General features: G+C 47.2%; 1 protein-coding gene across 1 annotated transcript in view; it reads right to left on the bottom strand.

Annotated features, from left to right (window-relative positions):
- Positions 1-17,993, bottom strand: part of LOC120921911 (testis-expressed protein 11-like) — a gene marked incomplete at its 3' end in the record, with an annotated part of 82,812 nt that overhangs the window by 21,536 nt on the left and 43,283 nt on the right. Inside the window, exon 8 of the mRNA XM_040334415.1 lies at positions 1,563-1,648. Coding sequence (XP_040190349.1) covers positions 1,563-1,648 — 86 coding nt within the window. The remainder of the gene's footprint in view (positions 1-1,562; positions 1,649-17,993) is intronic.

Raw genomic sequence — 17,993 nt, 5'->3', positions numbered from 1 at the left:
GTTCGTCTCATCCTCCTCCTGTAGTAGGTGGAGCCTGCTGGGCCCCTCCCACAGCTCGGCTCTTTTCCTTGTACAGGGGGACTGTTCTTGTCTCAGGACTCCTCCTGTAGTAGGTGGAGCCTTCTGGGCCCCTCCCACAGCTCTGCTCTTTCTTCTTGTACAGGGTAACTGTTCGTCTCTCAGTCCTCCTCCTGTAGTAGGTGGAGCCTGCTGGGCCCCTCCCACAGCTTGGCTCTTTCTTTTAGTACAGGGGGGCTGTTCTTGTCTTACGACTCCTCCTGTAGTAGGTGGAGTCTGCTGGGCCCCTTCCACGACTCTGCTCTTTCTCCTAGTACAGGGGGACTGTTCTTGTCTCAGGACTCCTCCTGTAGTAGGTGGAGCCTGCTGGGCCCCTCCCACAGCTCTGCTCTCTGCACAGGCCATGAACAGCCCACTGATGATGTCACTGATACTTTTACAAGGTCATATCTGGGTTTGGGAAGACATTTGGTGCACACAAAGTGGATTTCTATCCTTTGTGGCCATTGTGGAATGGATATGGATTTTTAGGTAGATTCACGTACATAGGCTTATCTTTAGGACGGCCTAGCCTAGCCTGTTTAGGCTACACCGCCGTAAATTAGTTAGGCTAGTAGTGATTTTCAAACCACTTACCTGCTAATCTACGGCGGTGTACCCTCAAACGAGCGGGCGTAAGGGCGCCTAATTCAAATGACTTGGAGGGGGGCGTGTTGAATGGAAATGAGGCTTGACCTCACGTTTTTTGACGTTTTTTGACACTGCGCATGCGCCGGGCGACTACATTTCCCAGTGCGCATTGCGGCTAAGTAGGCCGTACGGGCCTATTGATTTTGACGCGGACGTAAACGACGCAACTCCCGATTCGCGGACGACTTACGCAAACGACGTAAAAAATTCGAACCTCGCAGCGGGAACGGCGGCCATACTTTAACATTGTTATTCCACCTCATAGGTGGAATAACTTTAGGCCGCCTAAGGCCTTACGGAAACGACGTTAATCGACTGCGGCGGGCTCGCGTACGTTCGGGAATCGGCGTAAAAGCTAATTTACATAATCTACGCCGGCCGCAATGGAAGCGCCACCTAGCGGCCATCCAAAAAATTGCAAGCTAAGATAGGACGGCGCAAACCGGCCTATCTTAGCTTTGTTTAAGCGTATCTCTGTTTGAGCATACGCTTAAACATACAGCGGCGTAGATTCTACTGATAAGCCGGCCTAACTCTTTGTGAATCTACCTATTTGTGTCCGGATTTCAGCTTTAAGACACACTGTAGCCTTTATTCTGTGAAATGAAATGAGAAATATTTCATATGAAGGATCCGCCCCTCGCTACAAGATAACAGCCGCGCTTCGGCTTCTTTTCCCTGAAGTCATGCCTGCAGAAATTCGATAAGACGTAATGTAATAGGTCTGGACAATTTTACAGAGATAATCTTTATGAAAAGTTCCAGGACTGATGAGAATTCCATTCCTCCCCCTCCCCCGGTCTGTATAGTCAGAGAGTCAGAGAGTCCTCCTCACACATCGAATCAGGACTTACCTCAGCCAGAAGGTGCTCTGCTCATACTCTTTACCTTCGTACATCTCCACTCCACAATTGTAACACAAGATGGACAGGAGAGGCGCCTGGAAACCAAACACCGGGGACGTGTCAGTCACTTCTCACCAAAACCCAACACCCCACATCATATGTATTCACTAATAATAGAGCAAACTCCCCATCCATCCATCCATCCGTGTCTCCATCCATCCATCCATCCGTGTCTCCATCCATCCATGTCTCCATCCATCCATCCATCCGTGTCTCCATCCATCCATCCATCCGTCCGTCCATCCATCCAGCTATGTCTCCATCCATCCATGTCTCCATCCATCCATCCATGTCTCCATCCATCCATCCATCCATGTCTCCATCCATCCATCCATGTCTCCATCCATCCATCCATCCAAGTCTCCATCCATCCATCCATGTCTCCATCCATCCATCCATGTCTCCATCCATCCATCCATGTCTCCATCCATCCATCCGTGTCTCCATCCATCCATGTCTCCATCCATCCATCCATCCGTGTCTCCATCCATCCATCCATGTCTCCATCCATCCATCCATCCATCCATGTCTCCATCCATCCATCCATGTCTCCATCCATCCATCCATCCATGTCTCCATCCATCCATCCATGTCTCCATCCATCCATCCATCCAAGTCTCCATCCATCCATCCATGTCTCCATCCATCCATCCATGTCTCCATCCATCCATCCATGTCTCCATCCATCCATCCGTGTCTCCATCCATCCATGTCTCCATCCATCCGTGTCTCCATCCATCCATCCATCCGTCCGTCCATCCATCCAGCTATGTCTCCATCCATCCATGTCTCCATCCATCCATCCATGTCTCCATCCATCCATCCATCCATGTCTCCATCCATCCATCCATCCATGTCTCCATCCATCCATCCATGTCTCCATCCATCCATGTCTCCATCCATCCATCCATCCATGTCTCCATCCATCCATGTCTCCATCCATCCATGTCTCCATGTCAGTCTCCATCCATCTATCCATGTCAGTCTCCATCCATCTATCCTTGTCTCCATCCATCCATGTCTCCATCCATCAATGTCTCAATCCATCCATGTCTCCATCCATCCATCCATGTCTCCATCCATCCATGTCTCCATCCATCCATCCATGTCTCCATCCATCCATGTCTCCATCCATCTATCCATGTCTCCATCCATCCATCCATGTCTCCATCTATGTCTCCATCCATCCATCTATGTCTCCATCCATCCATGTCTCCATCTATGTCTCCATCCATCCATCTATGTCTCCATCCATCCATGTCTCCATCCATCCATCCATGTCTCAATCCATCCATGTCTCCATCCATCCATCAATGTCTCAATCCATCCATGTCTCCATCCATCCATCCATGTCTCCATCTATGTCTCCATCCATCCATGTCTCCATCCATCCATGTCTCCATCTATGTCTCCATCCATCCATGTCTCCATCTATGTCTCCATCCATCCATGTCTCCATCTATGTCTCCATCCATCCATGTCTCAATCCATCCATGTCTCCATCCATCCATCAATGTCTCAATCCATCCATGTCTCCATCCATCCATCCATGTCTCAATCCATCCATGTCTCCATCCATTCATCCATGTCTCCATCCATTCATCCATGTCTCCATCCATCCATCCATGTCTCCATCCATCCATGTCTCCATCCATTCATCCATGTCTCCATCCATCCATCCATGTCTCCAGCCATCCACTCCCCCATATAATAAGAGGTCCATATAGTGAACTTGGTGTTGAGTTATTCACTTTACGGTCATCACTGAGGACAAGGGGGCACTCTTTACGCCTGGAGGAAAAGAGATTTCGGGCCAGATTCACATAGAATCCGCGGCGGCGTAGTGTAAGCCATTTACACTACGCCGCCACAACTTACTGGGGCAAGTGCCGTATTCTCCAAGCACTTGCTCCGTAATTTGCGGCGGCGTAGTGTAAATGGCCCGGCGTAAGGCCGCGTAATTCAAAGGGGGCGGCTTGTATTTAAATCAAGCGCGCCCCCGCGCCGATCGAACTGCGCATGCGCCTGCCGTAAAAATAGCCCAGTGCGCATGCTCCAGTTCTCGACGGAAAACGTCAATGAAGCCGACGTGAGCGTCATTTACGTCAAGCCCTATTCGCGAACGACTCTCGGGGGACCAGGAAGGATTTTTTTCCCCAGCTGTAGCTGATTGGATCTCATGCTCTGCTGGGGTTTTTCGCCTTCCTCTGGATCAACTGTGGTTATAGGATTGGGTATATGGGATTGTACGATTTTTTTTATGGACATCCCCCCCCCCCCCCCCCCCAGCTACATTAGTCACTTGCAGGGGAAATATGTGAGCAGTGACCTCGGCTGTGACTCTATGTTGCATGGATACAGAACAATGGCGGCATTGTGTGAAGCATGGACAGTTCCCGGGCTACTGCAACCTGATCTCCGGATGTGTACAGTGCCGAGCACACTGCCACTGTGTACCCTGTCACTATGGAAGTACCCCCCCCCCCGTTCCTTCCCCACTTTTATACTATCTTCAATGTTTGATCCATTCTCTTTATCATCAGTGTTTCACCACAGGGGGGCCCTAGCAGGGCCGGTCCTAGGGTCACAGACGCCTGGGTGCAGAAATATTTCTGGCGCCTCCACATGGTCAGAGAATAGTACAGGAGATGGTCAGAGACTGCAGACATAATACAGGCGATGGTCAGAGACTGCAGACATAGTACAGGAGATGGTCAGAGACTGCAGACATGATACAGGAGATGATCAGAGACTGCAAACATAATACAGGTGATGATCAGAGACTGCAGACATGATACAGGAGATGATCAGAGACTGCAGACATAGTACAGGAGATGGTCAGAGACTGCAGACATAATACAGGAGATGATCAGAGACTGCAGACATGATACAGGAGATGATCAGAGACTGCAGACATAATACAGGAGATGGTCAGAGACTGCAGACATAATACAGGAGATGATCAGAGACTGCAGACATGATACAGGAGATGATCAGAGACTGCAGACATAATACAGGAGATGATCAGAGACTGCAGACATAGTACAGGAGATGGTCAGAGACTGCAGACATAATACAGGAGATGATCAGAGACTGCAGACATGATACAGGAGATGATCAGAGACTGCAGACATAATACAGGAGATGGTCAGAGACTGCAGACATAATACAGGAGATGATCAGAGACTGCAGACATGATACAGGAGATGATCAGAGACTGCAGACATAGTACAGGAGACAATCAGAAACTGCAGACATAATACAGGAGATGGTCAGAGACTGCAGACATAGTACAGGAGATGATCAGAGACTGCAAACATAGTACAGGAGATGATCAGAGACTGCAGACATAGTACAGGAGATGATCAGAGACTGCGGACATAGTACAGGAGATGATCAGAGACTGCAGACATAATACAGGAGATGATCAGAGACTGCAGACATAGTACAGGAGATGATCAGAGACTGCAGACATAATACAGGAGATGGTCAGAGACTGCAGACATAGTACAGGAGATGATCAGAGACTGCAGACATAGTACAGGAGATGGTCAGAGACTGCAGACATGGTACAGGAGATGGTCAGAGACTGCAGACATAGTACAGGAGACGGTCAGAGACTGGAGACATGATACAGGAATGATCAGAGACTGCAGACATAGTACAGGAGATGATCAGAGACTGCAGACATAGTACAGGAGATGATCAGAGACTGCAGACATAGTACAGGAGATGGTCAGAGACTGCAGACATAGTACAGGAGATGATCAGAGACTGCAGACATAGTACAGGAGATGGTCAGAGACTGCAGACATAGTACAGGAGACGGTCAGAGACTGCAGACATAGTACAGGAGATGATCAGAGACTGCAGACATACTAGAGGAGATGATCAGAGACTGCAGACATAATACAGGAGATGATCAGAGACTGCAGACATAGTACAGGAGATGATCAGAGACTGCAGACATAATACAGGAGATGATCAGAGACTGCAGACATAGTACAGGAGACGGTCAGAGACTGCAGACATAGTACAGGAGATGGTCAGAGACTGCAGACATAGTACAGGAGATGATCAGAGACTGCAGACATAGTACAGGAGATGATCAGAGACTGCAGACATAGTACAGGAGATGGTCAGAGACTGCAGACATAGTACAGGAGATGATCAGAGACTGCAGACATAATACAGGAGATGATCAGAGACTGCAGACATAGTACAGGAGATGGTCAGAGACTGCAGACATAGTACAGGAGATGTTTAGAGACTGCAGACATAGTACAGGAGATGATCAGAGACTGCAGACATAATACAGGAGATGATCAGAGACTGCAGACATAGTACAGGAGATGGTCAGAGACTGCAGACATAGTACAGGAGATGGTCAGAGACTGCAGACATAGTACAGGAGATGTTTAGAGACTGCAGACATAATACAGGAGATGGTCAGAGACTGCAGACATAATACAGGAGATGATCAGAGACTGCAGACATAATACAGGAGATGATCAGAGACTGCAGACATAATACAGGAGATGATCAGAGACTGCAGACATAGTACAGGAGATGATCAGAGACTGCAGACATAGTACAGGAGATGGTCAGAGACTGCAGACATAGTACAGGAGATGATCAGAGACTGCAGACATAATACAGGAGATGATCAGAGACTGCAGACATAGTACAGGAGATGTTTAGAGACTGCAGACATAATACAGGAGATGATCAGAGACTGCAGACATAGTACAGGAGATGATCAGAGACTGCAGACATAATACAGGAGATGGTCAGAGACTGCAGACATAATACAGGAGATGGTCAGAGACTGCAGACATAGTACAGGAGATGGTCAGAGACTGCAGACATAGTACAGGAGATGGTCAGAGACTGCAGACATAGTACAGGAGATGTTTAGAGACTGCAGACATAGTACAGCAGATGATCAGAGACTGCAGACATAGTACAGGAGATGGTCAGAGACTGCAGACATAGTACAGGAGATGATCAGAGACTGCAGACATAGTACAGGATATGATCAGAGACTGCAGACATAGTACAGGAGACGGTCAGAGACTGCAGACATGATACAGGAATGATCAGAGACTGCAGACATAGTACAGGAGATGATCAGAGACTGCAGACATAATACAGGAGATGATCAGAGACTGCAGACATAATACAGGAGATGGTCAGAGACTGCAGACATAATACAGGAGATGATCAGAGACTGCAGACATGATACAGGAGATGATCAGAGACTGCAGACATAGTACAGCAGATGATCAGAGACTGCAGACATAATACAGGAGACGATCAGAGACTGCAGACATAGTACATGAGATGGTCAGAGACTGCAGACATAGTACATGAGACGGTCAGAGACTGCAGACATGATACAGGAGATGATCAGAGACTGCAGACATAGTACAGCAGATGATCAGAGACTGCAGACATAGTACAGGAGATGGTCAGAGACTGCAGACATAGTACAGGAGATGTTTAGAGACTGCAGACATAATACAGGAGATGATCAGAGACTGCAGACATAGTACAGGAGATGATCAGAGACTGCAGACATAATACAGGAGATGATCAGAGACTGCAGACATAATACAGGAGATGATCAGAGACTGCAGACATAGTACAGGAGATGGTCAGAGACTGCAGACATAGTACAGGAGATGGTCAGAGACTGAAAACATAGTACAGGAGATGATCAGAGACTGCAGACATAGTACAGGAGATGATCAGAGACTGCAGACATAGTACAGGAGATGATCAGAGACTGCAGACATAGTACAGGAGAGGGTCAGAGACTGGGGACATAGTACAGCAGATGATCAGAGACTGCAGACATAATACAGGAGATGATCAGAGACTGCAGACATAATACAGGAGATGATCAGAGACTGCAGACATAATACAGGAGATGATCAGAGACTGCAGACATAATACAGGAGATGATCAGAGACTGCAGACATAGTACAGGAGATGGTCAGAGACTGCAGACATAGTACAGGAGATGATCAGAGACTGCAGACATAGTACAGGATATGATCAGAGACTGCAGACATAGTACAGGAGACGGTCAGAGACTGCAGACATGATACAGGAATGATCAGAGACTGCAGACATAGTACAGGAGATGATCAGAGACTGCAGACATAATACAGGAGATGATCAGAGACTGCAGACATAATACAGGAGATGGTCAGAGACTGCAGACATAATACAGGAGATGATCAGAGACTGCAGACATGATACAGGAGATGATCAGAGACTGCAGACATAGTACAGCAGATGATCAGAGACTGCAGACATAATACAGGAGACGATCAGAGACTGCAGACATAGTACATGAGATGGTCAGAGACTGCAGACATAGTACATGAGACGGTCAGAGACTGCAGACATGATACAGGAGATGATCAGAGACTGCAGACATAGTACAGCAGATGATCAGAGACTGCAGACATAGTACAGGAGATGGTCAGAGACTGCAGACATAGTACAGGAGATGTTTAGAGACTGCAGGCATAATACAGGAGATGATCAGAGACTGCAGACATAGTACAGGAGATGATCAGAGACTGCAGACATAATACAGGAGATGATCAGAGACTGCAGACATAATACAGGAGATGATCAGAGACTGCAGACATAGTACAGGAGATGGTCAGAGACTGCAGACATAGTACAGGAGATGGTCAGAGACTGAAAACATAGTACAGGAGATGATCAGAGACTGCAGACATAGTACAGGAGATGATCAGAGACTGCAGACATAGTACAGGAGATGATCAGAGACTGCAGACATAGTACAGGAGAGGGTCAGAGACTGGGGACATAGTACAGCAGATGATCAGAGACTGCAGACATAATACAGGAGATGATCAGAGACTGCAGACATAATACAGGAGATGATCAGAGACTGCAGACATAATACAGGAGATGATCAGAGACTGCAGACATAATACAGGAGATGATCAGAGACTGCAGACATAGTACAGGAGATGGTCAGAGACTGCAAACATAGTACAGGAGATGATCAGAGACTGCAGACATAATACAGGAGATGATCAGAGACTGCAGACATAGTACAGGAGATGTTTAGAGACTGCAGACATGATACAGGAGATGATCAGAGACTGCAGACATAATACAGGAGATGGTCAGAGACTGCAGACATGATACAGGAGATGATCAGAGACTGCAGACATAATACAGGAGAGGGTCAGAGACTGAGGACATAGTACAGCAGATGATCAGAGACTGCAGACATAGTACAGGAGATGGTCAGAGACTGCAAACATAGTACAGGAGATGATCAGAGACTGCAGACATAGTACAGGAGATGTTTAGAGACTGCAGACATGATACAGGAGATGATCAGAGACTGCAGACATAGTACAGGAGATGGTCAGAGACTGCAGACATAGTACAGGAGATGTTTAGAGACTGCAGACATAATACAGGAGATGATCAGAGACTGCAGACATAATACAGGAGATGGTCAGAGACTGCAGACATAGTACAGGAGATGGTCAGAGACTGCAGACATAGTACAGGAGATGATCAGAGACTGCAGACATAATACAGGAGATGGTCAGAGACTGCAGACATAATACAGGAGATGATCAGAGACTGCAGACATAATACAGGAGATGGTCAGAGACTGCAGACATAATACAGGAGATGGTCAGAGACTGCAGACATAGTACAGGAGATGGTCAGAGACTGCAGACATGATACAGGAGATGGTCAGAGACTGCAGACATAGTACAGGAGATGGTCAGAGACTGCAGACATGATACAGGAGACGGTCAGAGACTGCAGACATAGTACAGGAGATGATCAGAGACTGCAGACATAATACAGGAGATGATCAGAGACTGCAGACATAATACAGGAGATGGTCAGAGACTGCAGACATAGTACAGGAGATGGTCAGAGACTGCAGACATAGTACAGGAGACAATCAGAGACTGCAGACATAGTACAGGAGATGGTCAGAGACTGCAGACATAATACAGGAGATGGTCAGAGACTGCAGACATAATACAGGAGATGATCAGAGACTGCAGACATAGTACAGGAGATGATCAGAGACTGCAGACATAGTACAGGAGATGATCAGAGACTGCAGACATAGTACAGGAGACAATCAGAGACTGCAGACATAGTACAGGAGATGTTTAGAGACTGCAGACATAGTACAGCAGATGATCAGAGACTGCAGACATAGTACAGGAGATGATCAGAGACTGCAGACATGGTACAGGAGACGGTCAGAGACTGCAGACATGATACAGGAATGATCAGAGACTGCAGACATAGTACAGGAGATGGTCAGAGACTGCAGACATAGTACAGGAGATGATCAGAGACTGCAGACATAGTACAGGAGACGGTCAGAGACTGCAGACATAGTACAGGAGATGGTCAGAGACTGCAGACATAGTACAGGAGACGGTCAGAGACTGCAGACATGATACAGGAGATGATCAGAGACTGCAGACATAATACAGGAGATGATCAGAGACTGCAGACATAGTACAGGAGATGGTCAGAGACTGCAGACATAGTACAGGAGATGATCAGAGACTGCAGACATAGTACAGGAGACGGTCAGAGACTGCAGACATAGTACAGGAGACGGTCAGAGACTGCAGACATAGTACAGGAGATGATCAGAGACTGCAGACATAATACAGGAGATGATCAGAGACTGCAGACATAGTACAGGAGATGATCAGAGACTGCAGACATAATACAGGAGACGGTCAGAGACTGCAGACATAGTACAGGAGATGGTCAGAGACTGCAGACATAGTACAGGAGACGGTCAGAGACTGCAGACATAGTACAGGAGATGATCAGAGACTGCAGACATAGTACAGGAGACGGTCAGAGACTGCAGACATAGTACAGGAGATGATCAGAGACTGCAGACATAATACAGGAGATGATCAGAGACTGCAGACATAATACAGGAGATGGTCAGAGACTGCAGACATAATACAGGAGATGATCAGAGACTGCAGACATGATACAGGAGATGATCAGAGACTGCAGACATAGTACAGCAGATGATCAGAGACTGCAGACATGATACAGGAGATGATCAGAGACTGCAGACATAGTACAGCAGATGATCAGAGACTGCAGACATAGTACAGGAGATGGTCAGAGACTGCAGACATAGTACAGGAGATGGTCAGAGACTGCAGACATAGTACAGGAGATGTTTAGAGACTGCAGACATAATACAGGAGATGATCAGAGACTGCAGACATAGTACAGGAGATGATCAGAGACTGCAGACATAATACAGGAGATGATCAGAGACTGCAGACATAGTACAGGAGATGGTCAGAGACTGCAGACATAGTACAGGAGATGATCAGAGACTGCAGACATAGTACAGGAGATGATCAGAGACTGCAGACATAGTACAGGAGACGGTCAGAGACTGCAGACATGGTACAGGAGATGGTCAGAGACTGCAGACATAGTACAGGAGATGGTCAGAGACTGCAGACATAGTACAGGAGATGGTCAGAGACTGCAGACATAATACAGGAGATGATCAGAGACTGCAGACATAGTACAGGAGATGATCAGAGACTGCAGACATAGTACAGGAGATGGTCAGAGACTGCAGACATGGTACAGGAGATGGTCAGAGACTGCAGACATAGTACAGGAGATGGTCAGAGACTGCAGACAGTACAGGAGATGGTCAGAGACTGCAGACATAGTACAGGAGATGATCAGAGACTGCAGACATAATACAGGAGATGATCAGAGACTGCAGACATAGTACAGGAGATGATCAGAGACTGCAGACATAGTACAGGAGACGGTCAGAGACTGCAGACATAGTACAGGAGATGGTCAGAGACTGCAGACATAGTACAGGAGATTGTCAGAGACTGCAGACATAGTACAGGAGACAATCAGAGACTACAGACATAGTACAGGAGATGATCAGAGACTGCAGACATAGTACAGGAGATGATCAGAGACTGCAGACATAGTACAGGAGACGGTCAGAAACTGCAGACATAATACAGGAGATGGTCAGAGACTGCAGGCATAGTACAGGAGATGGTCAGAGACTGCAGACATAGTACAGGAGATGATCAGAGACTGCAGACATAGTACAGGAGATGGTCAGAGACTGCAGACATAGTACAGGAGATGATCAGAGACTGCAGACATAGTACAGGAGATGGTCAGAGACTGCAGACATAGTACAGGAGATGATCAGAGACTGCAGACATAGTACAGGAGATGGTCAGAGACTGCAGACATAGTAAAGGAGATGGTCAGAGACTGCAGACATAGTACAGGAGATGGTCAGAGACTGCAGACATAGTACAGGAGATGATCAGAGACTGCAGACATAGTACAGGAGATGATCAGAGACTGCAGACATAGTACAGGAGATGGTCAGAGACTGCAAACATAGTACAGGAGATGATCAGAGACTGCAGACATAGTACAGGAGATGATCAGAGACTGCAGACATAGTACAGGAGATGATCAGAGACTGCAGACATAGTACAGGAGACGGTCAGAGACTGCAGACATGGTACAGGAGATGGTCAGAGACTGCAGACATAGTACAGGAGATGGTCAGAGACTGCAGACAGTACAGGAGATGGTCAGAGACTGCAGACATAGTACAGGAGATGATCAGAGACTGCAGACATAATACAGGAGATGATCAGAGACTGCAGACATAGTACAGGAGATGATCAGAGACTGCAGACATAGTACAGGAGACGGTCAGAGACTGCAGACATGGTACAGGAGATGGTCAGAGACTGCAGACATAGTACAGGAGATGGTCAGAGACTGCAGACAGTACAGGAGATGATCAGAGACTGCAGACATAGTACAGGAGATGATCAGAGACTGCAGACATAGTACAGGAGATGGTCAGAGACTGCAGACATAGTAAAGGAGATGGTCAGAGACTGCAGACATAGTACAGGAGATGATCAGAGACTGCAGACATAGTACAGGAGATGGTCAGAGACTGCAGACATAGTACAGGAGATGATCAGAGACTGCAGACATAGTACAGGAGATGATCAGAGACTGCAGACATAGTACAGGAGATGGTCATAGACTGCAGACATACTACAGGAGATGGTCAGAGACTGCAGACATAGTACAGGAGATGATCAGAGACTGCAGACATAATACAGGAGATGTTTAGAGACTGCAGACATGATACAGGAGATGATCAGAGACTGCAGACATAGTAAAGGAGATGGTCAGAGACTGCAGACATAGTACAGGAGACGGTCAGAGACTGCAGACATAGTACAGGAGATGGTCAGAGACTGCAGACATAGTACAGGAGATGTTTAGAGACTGCAGACATAATACAGGAGATGATCAGAGACTGCAGACATAATACAGGAGATGGTCAGAGACTGCAGACATAGTACAGGAGATGGTCAGAGACTGCAGACATAGTACAGGAGATGATCAGAGACTGCAGACATAATACAGGAGATGGTCAGAGACTGCAGACATAATACAGGAGATGATCAGAGACTGCAGACATAATACAGGAGATGGTCAGAGACTGCAGACATAATACAGGAGATGATCAGAGACTGCAGACATAATACAGGAGATGGTCAGAGACTGCAGACATAGTACAGGAGATGGTCAGAGACTGCAGACATGATACAGGAGATGGTCAGAGACTGCAGACATAGTACAGGAGATGGTCAGAGACTGCAGACATGATACAGGAGACGGTCAGAGACTGCAGACATAGTACAGGAGATGATCAGAGACTGCAGACATAATACAGGAGATGATCAGAGACTGCAGACATAATACAGGAGATGGTCAGAGACTGCAGACATAGTACAGGAGATGGTCAGAGACTGCAGACATAGTACAGGAGACAATCAGAGACTGCAGACATAGTACAGGAGATGGTCAGAGACTGCAGACATAATACAGGAGATGGTCAGAGACTGCAGACATAGTACAGGAGATGGTCAGAGACTGCAGACATAGTACAGGAGACGGTCAGAGACTGCAGACATAGTACAGGAGATGATCAGAGACTGCAGACATAGTACAGGAGACGGTCAGAGACTGCAGACATAGTACAGGAGATGATCAGAGACTGCAGACATAATACAGGAGATGATCAGAGACTGCAGACATAATACAGGAGATGGTCAGAGACTGCAGACATAGTACAGGAGATGGTCAGAGACTGCAGACATAGTACAGCAGATGATCAGAGACTGCAGACATAGTACAGGAGATGATCAGAGACTGCAGACATGATACAGGAGATGATCAGAGACTGCAGACATAGTACAGCAGATGATCAGAGACTGCAGACATGATACAGGAGATGATCAGAGACTGCAGACATAGTACAGCAGATGATCAGAGACTGCAGACATAGTACAGGAGATGGTCAGAGACTGCAGACATAGTACAGGAGATGTTTAGAGACTGCAGACATAATACAGGAGATGATCAGAGACTGCAGACATAGTACAGGAGATGATCAGAGACTGCAGACATAATACAGGAGATGATCAGAGACTGCAGACATAGTACAGGAGATGGTCAGAGACTGCAAACATAGTACAGGAGATGATCAGAGACTGCAGACATAGTACAGGAGACAATCAGAGACTGCAGACATAGTACAGGAGATGTTTAGAGACTGCAGACATAGTACAGCAGATGATCAGAGACTGCAGACATAGTACAGGAGATGATCAGAGACTGCAGACATGGTACAGGAGACGGTCAGAGACTGCAGACATGATACAGGAATGATCAGAGACTGCAGACATAGTACAGGAGATGGTCAGAGACTGCAGACATAGTACAGGAGATGATCAGAGACTGCAGACATAGTACAGGAGACGGTCAGAGACTGCAGACATAGTACAGGAGATGGTCAGAGACTGCAGACATAGTACAGGAGACGGTCAGAGACTGCAGACATAGTACAGGAGATGATCAGAGACTGCAGACATAGTACAGGAGACGGTCAGAGACTGCAGACATAGTACAGGAGACGGTCAGAGACTGCAGACATAGTACAGGAGATGATCAGAGACTGCAGACATAATACAGGAGATGATCAGAGACTGCAGACATAGTACAGGAGATGATCAGAGACTGCAGACATAATACAGGAGACGGTCAGAGACTGCAGACATAGTACAGGAGATGGTCAGAGACTGCAGACATAGTACAGGAGACGGTCAGAGACTGCAGACATAGTACAGGAGATGATCAGAGACTGCAGACATAGTACAGGAGACGGTCAGAGACTGCAGACATAGTACAGGAGATGATCAGAGACTGCAGACATAATACAGGAGATGATCAGAGACTGCAGACATAATACAGGAGATGGTCAGAGACTGCAGACATAGTACAGGAGATGGTCAGAGACTGCAGACATAGTACAGCAGATGATCAGAGACTGCAGACATAGTACAGGAGATGATCAGAGACTGCAGACATGATACAGGAGATGATCAGAGACTGCAGACATAATACAGGAGATGGTCAGAGACTGCAGACATAGTACAGGAGATGATCAGAGACTGCAGACATAATACAGGAGATGGTCAGAGACTGCAGACATAGTACAGGAGATGATCAGAGACTGCAGACATAATACAGGAGATGATCAGAGACTGCAGACATAGTACAGGAGACGGTCAGAGACTGCAGACATAGTACAGCAGATGATCAGAGACTGCAGACATGATACAGGAGATGATCAGAGACTGCAGACATAGTACAGCAGATGATCAGAGACTGCAGACATAGTACAGGAGATGGTCAGAGACTGCAGACATAGTACAGGAGATGTTTAGAGACTGCAGACATAATACAGGAGATGATCAGAGACTGCAGACATAGTACAGGAGATGATCAGAGACTGCAGACATAATACAGGAGATGATCAGAGACTGCAGACATAGTACAGGAGATGGTCAGAGACTGCAAACATAGTACAGGAGATGATCAGAGACTGCAGACATAGTACAGGAGATGATCAGAGACTGCAGACATAGTACAGGAGACGGTCAGAGACTGCAGACATGGTACAGGAGATGGTCAGAGACTGCAGACATAGTACAGGAGATGGTCAGAGACTGCAGACATAGTACAGGAGATGGTCAGAGACTGCAGACATAATACAGGAGATGATCAGAGACTGCAGACATAGTACAGGAGATGATCAGAGACTGCAGACATAGTACAGGAGACGGTCAGAGACTGCAGACATGGTACAGGAGATGGTCAGAGACTGCAGACATAGTACAGGAGATGGTCAGAGACTGCAGACAGTACAGGAGATGGTCAGAGACTGCAGACATAGTACAGGAGATGATCAGAGACTGCAGACATAATACAGGAGATGATCAGAGACTGCAGACATAGTACAGGAGATGATCAGAGACTGCAGACATAGTACAGGAGACGGTCAGAGACTGCAGACATAGTACAGGAGATGGTCAGAGACTGCAGACAGTACAGGAGATGATCAGAGACTGCAGACATAGTACAGGAGACGGTCAGAAACTGCAGACATAATACAGGAGATGGTCAGAGACTGCAGGCATAGTACAGGAGATGGTCAGAGACTGCAGACATAGTACAGGAGATGATCAGAGACTGCAGACATAGTACAGGAGATGGTCAGAGACTGCAGACATAGTACAGGAGATGATCAGAGACTGCAGACATAGTACAGGAGATGGTCAGAGACTGCAGACATAGTACAGGAGATGATCAGAGACTGCAGACATAGTACAGGAGATGGTCAGAGACTGCAGACATAGTAAAGGAGATGGTCAGAGACTGCAGACATAGTACAGGAGATGGTCAGAGACTGCAGACATAGTACAGGAGATGATCAGAGACTGCAGACATAGTACAGGAGATGATCAGAGACTGCAGACATAGTACAGGAGATGGTCAGAGACTGCAAACATAGTACAGGAGATGATCAGAGACTGCAGACATAGTACAGGAGATGATCAGAGACTGCAGACATAGTACAGGAGATGATCAGAGACTGCAGACATAGTACAGGAGATGATCAGAGACTGCAGACATAGTACAGGAGACGGTCAGAGACTGCAGACATGGTACAGGAGATGGTCAGAGACTGCAGACATAGTACAGGAGATGGTCAGAGACTGCAGACATAATACAGGAGATGATCAGAGACTGCAGACATAGTACAGGAGATGATCAGAGACTGCAGACATAGTACAGGAGACGGTCAGAGACTGCAGACATGGTACAGGAGATGGTCAGAGACTGCAGACATAGTACAGGAGATGGTCAGAGACTGCAGACAGTACAGGAGATGGTCAGAGACTGCAGACATAGTACAGGAGATGATCAGAGACTGCAGACATAATACAGGAGATGATCAGAGACTGCAGACATAGTACAGGAGATGATCAGAGACTGCAGACATAGTACAGGAGACGGTCAGAGACTGCAGACATGGTACAGGAGATGGTCAGAGACTGCAGACATAGTACAGGAGATGGTCAGAGACTGCAGACAGTGCAGGAGATGATCAGAGACTGCAGACATAGTACAGGAGATGATCAGAGACTGCAGACATAGTACAGGAGATGGTCAGAGACTGCAGACATAGTAAAGGAGATGGTCAGAGACTGCAGACATAGTACAGGAGATGATCAGAGACTGCAGACATAGTACAGGAGATGGTCAGAGACTGCAGACATAGTACAGGAGATGATCAGAGACTGCAGACATAGTACAGGAGATGATCAGAGACTGCAGACATAGTACAGGAGATGGTCAGAGACTGCAGACATAGTACAGGAGATGATCAGAGACTGCAGACATAGTACAGGAGATGGTCAGAGACTGCAGACATAGTACATGAGATGGTCAGAGACTGCAGACATAGTACAGGAGATGGTCAGAGACTGCAGACATAGTACAGGAGATGGTCAGAGACTGCAGACATAGTACAGGAGATGGTCAGAGACTGCAGACATACTACAGGAGATGGTCAGAGACTGCAGACATAGTACAGGAGATGGTCAGAGACTGCAGACATAGTACAGGAGATGATCAGAGACTGCAGACATAGTACAGGAGATGGTCAGAGACTGCAGGCATACTACAGGAGATGGTCAGAGACTGCAGACATAGTACAGGAGATGGTCAGAGACTGCAGACATAATACATGAGATGGTCAGAGACCTCTGTGGCACCTGGGTGCGCTGCACCCCGTGCACCTGCCCAGGATCGGCCCTAGGATACTTCAAGGGGGTCCCGGGGGGGGGGGGAGGTGGGGCAAGG

The sequence above is a fragment of the Rana temporaria genome (genome assembly GCF_905171775.1).
Source record: "Rana temporaria chromosome 9 unlocalized genomic scaffold, aRanTem1.1 chr9c, whole genome shotgun sequence".
Lineage (NCBI taxonomy): Eukaryota > Metazoa > Chordata > Amphibia > Anura > Ranidae > Rana > Rana temporaria.
This window is presented reverse-complemented; position numbering and strand designations above follow the sequence as displayed.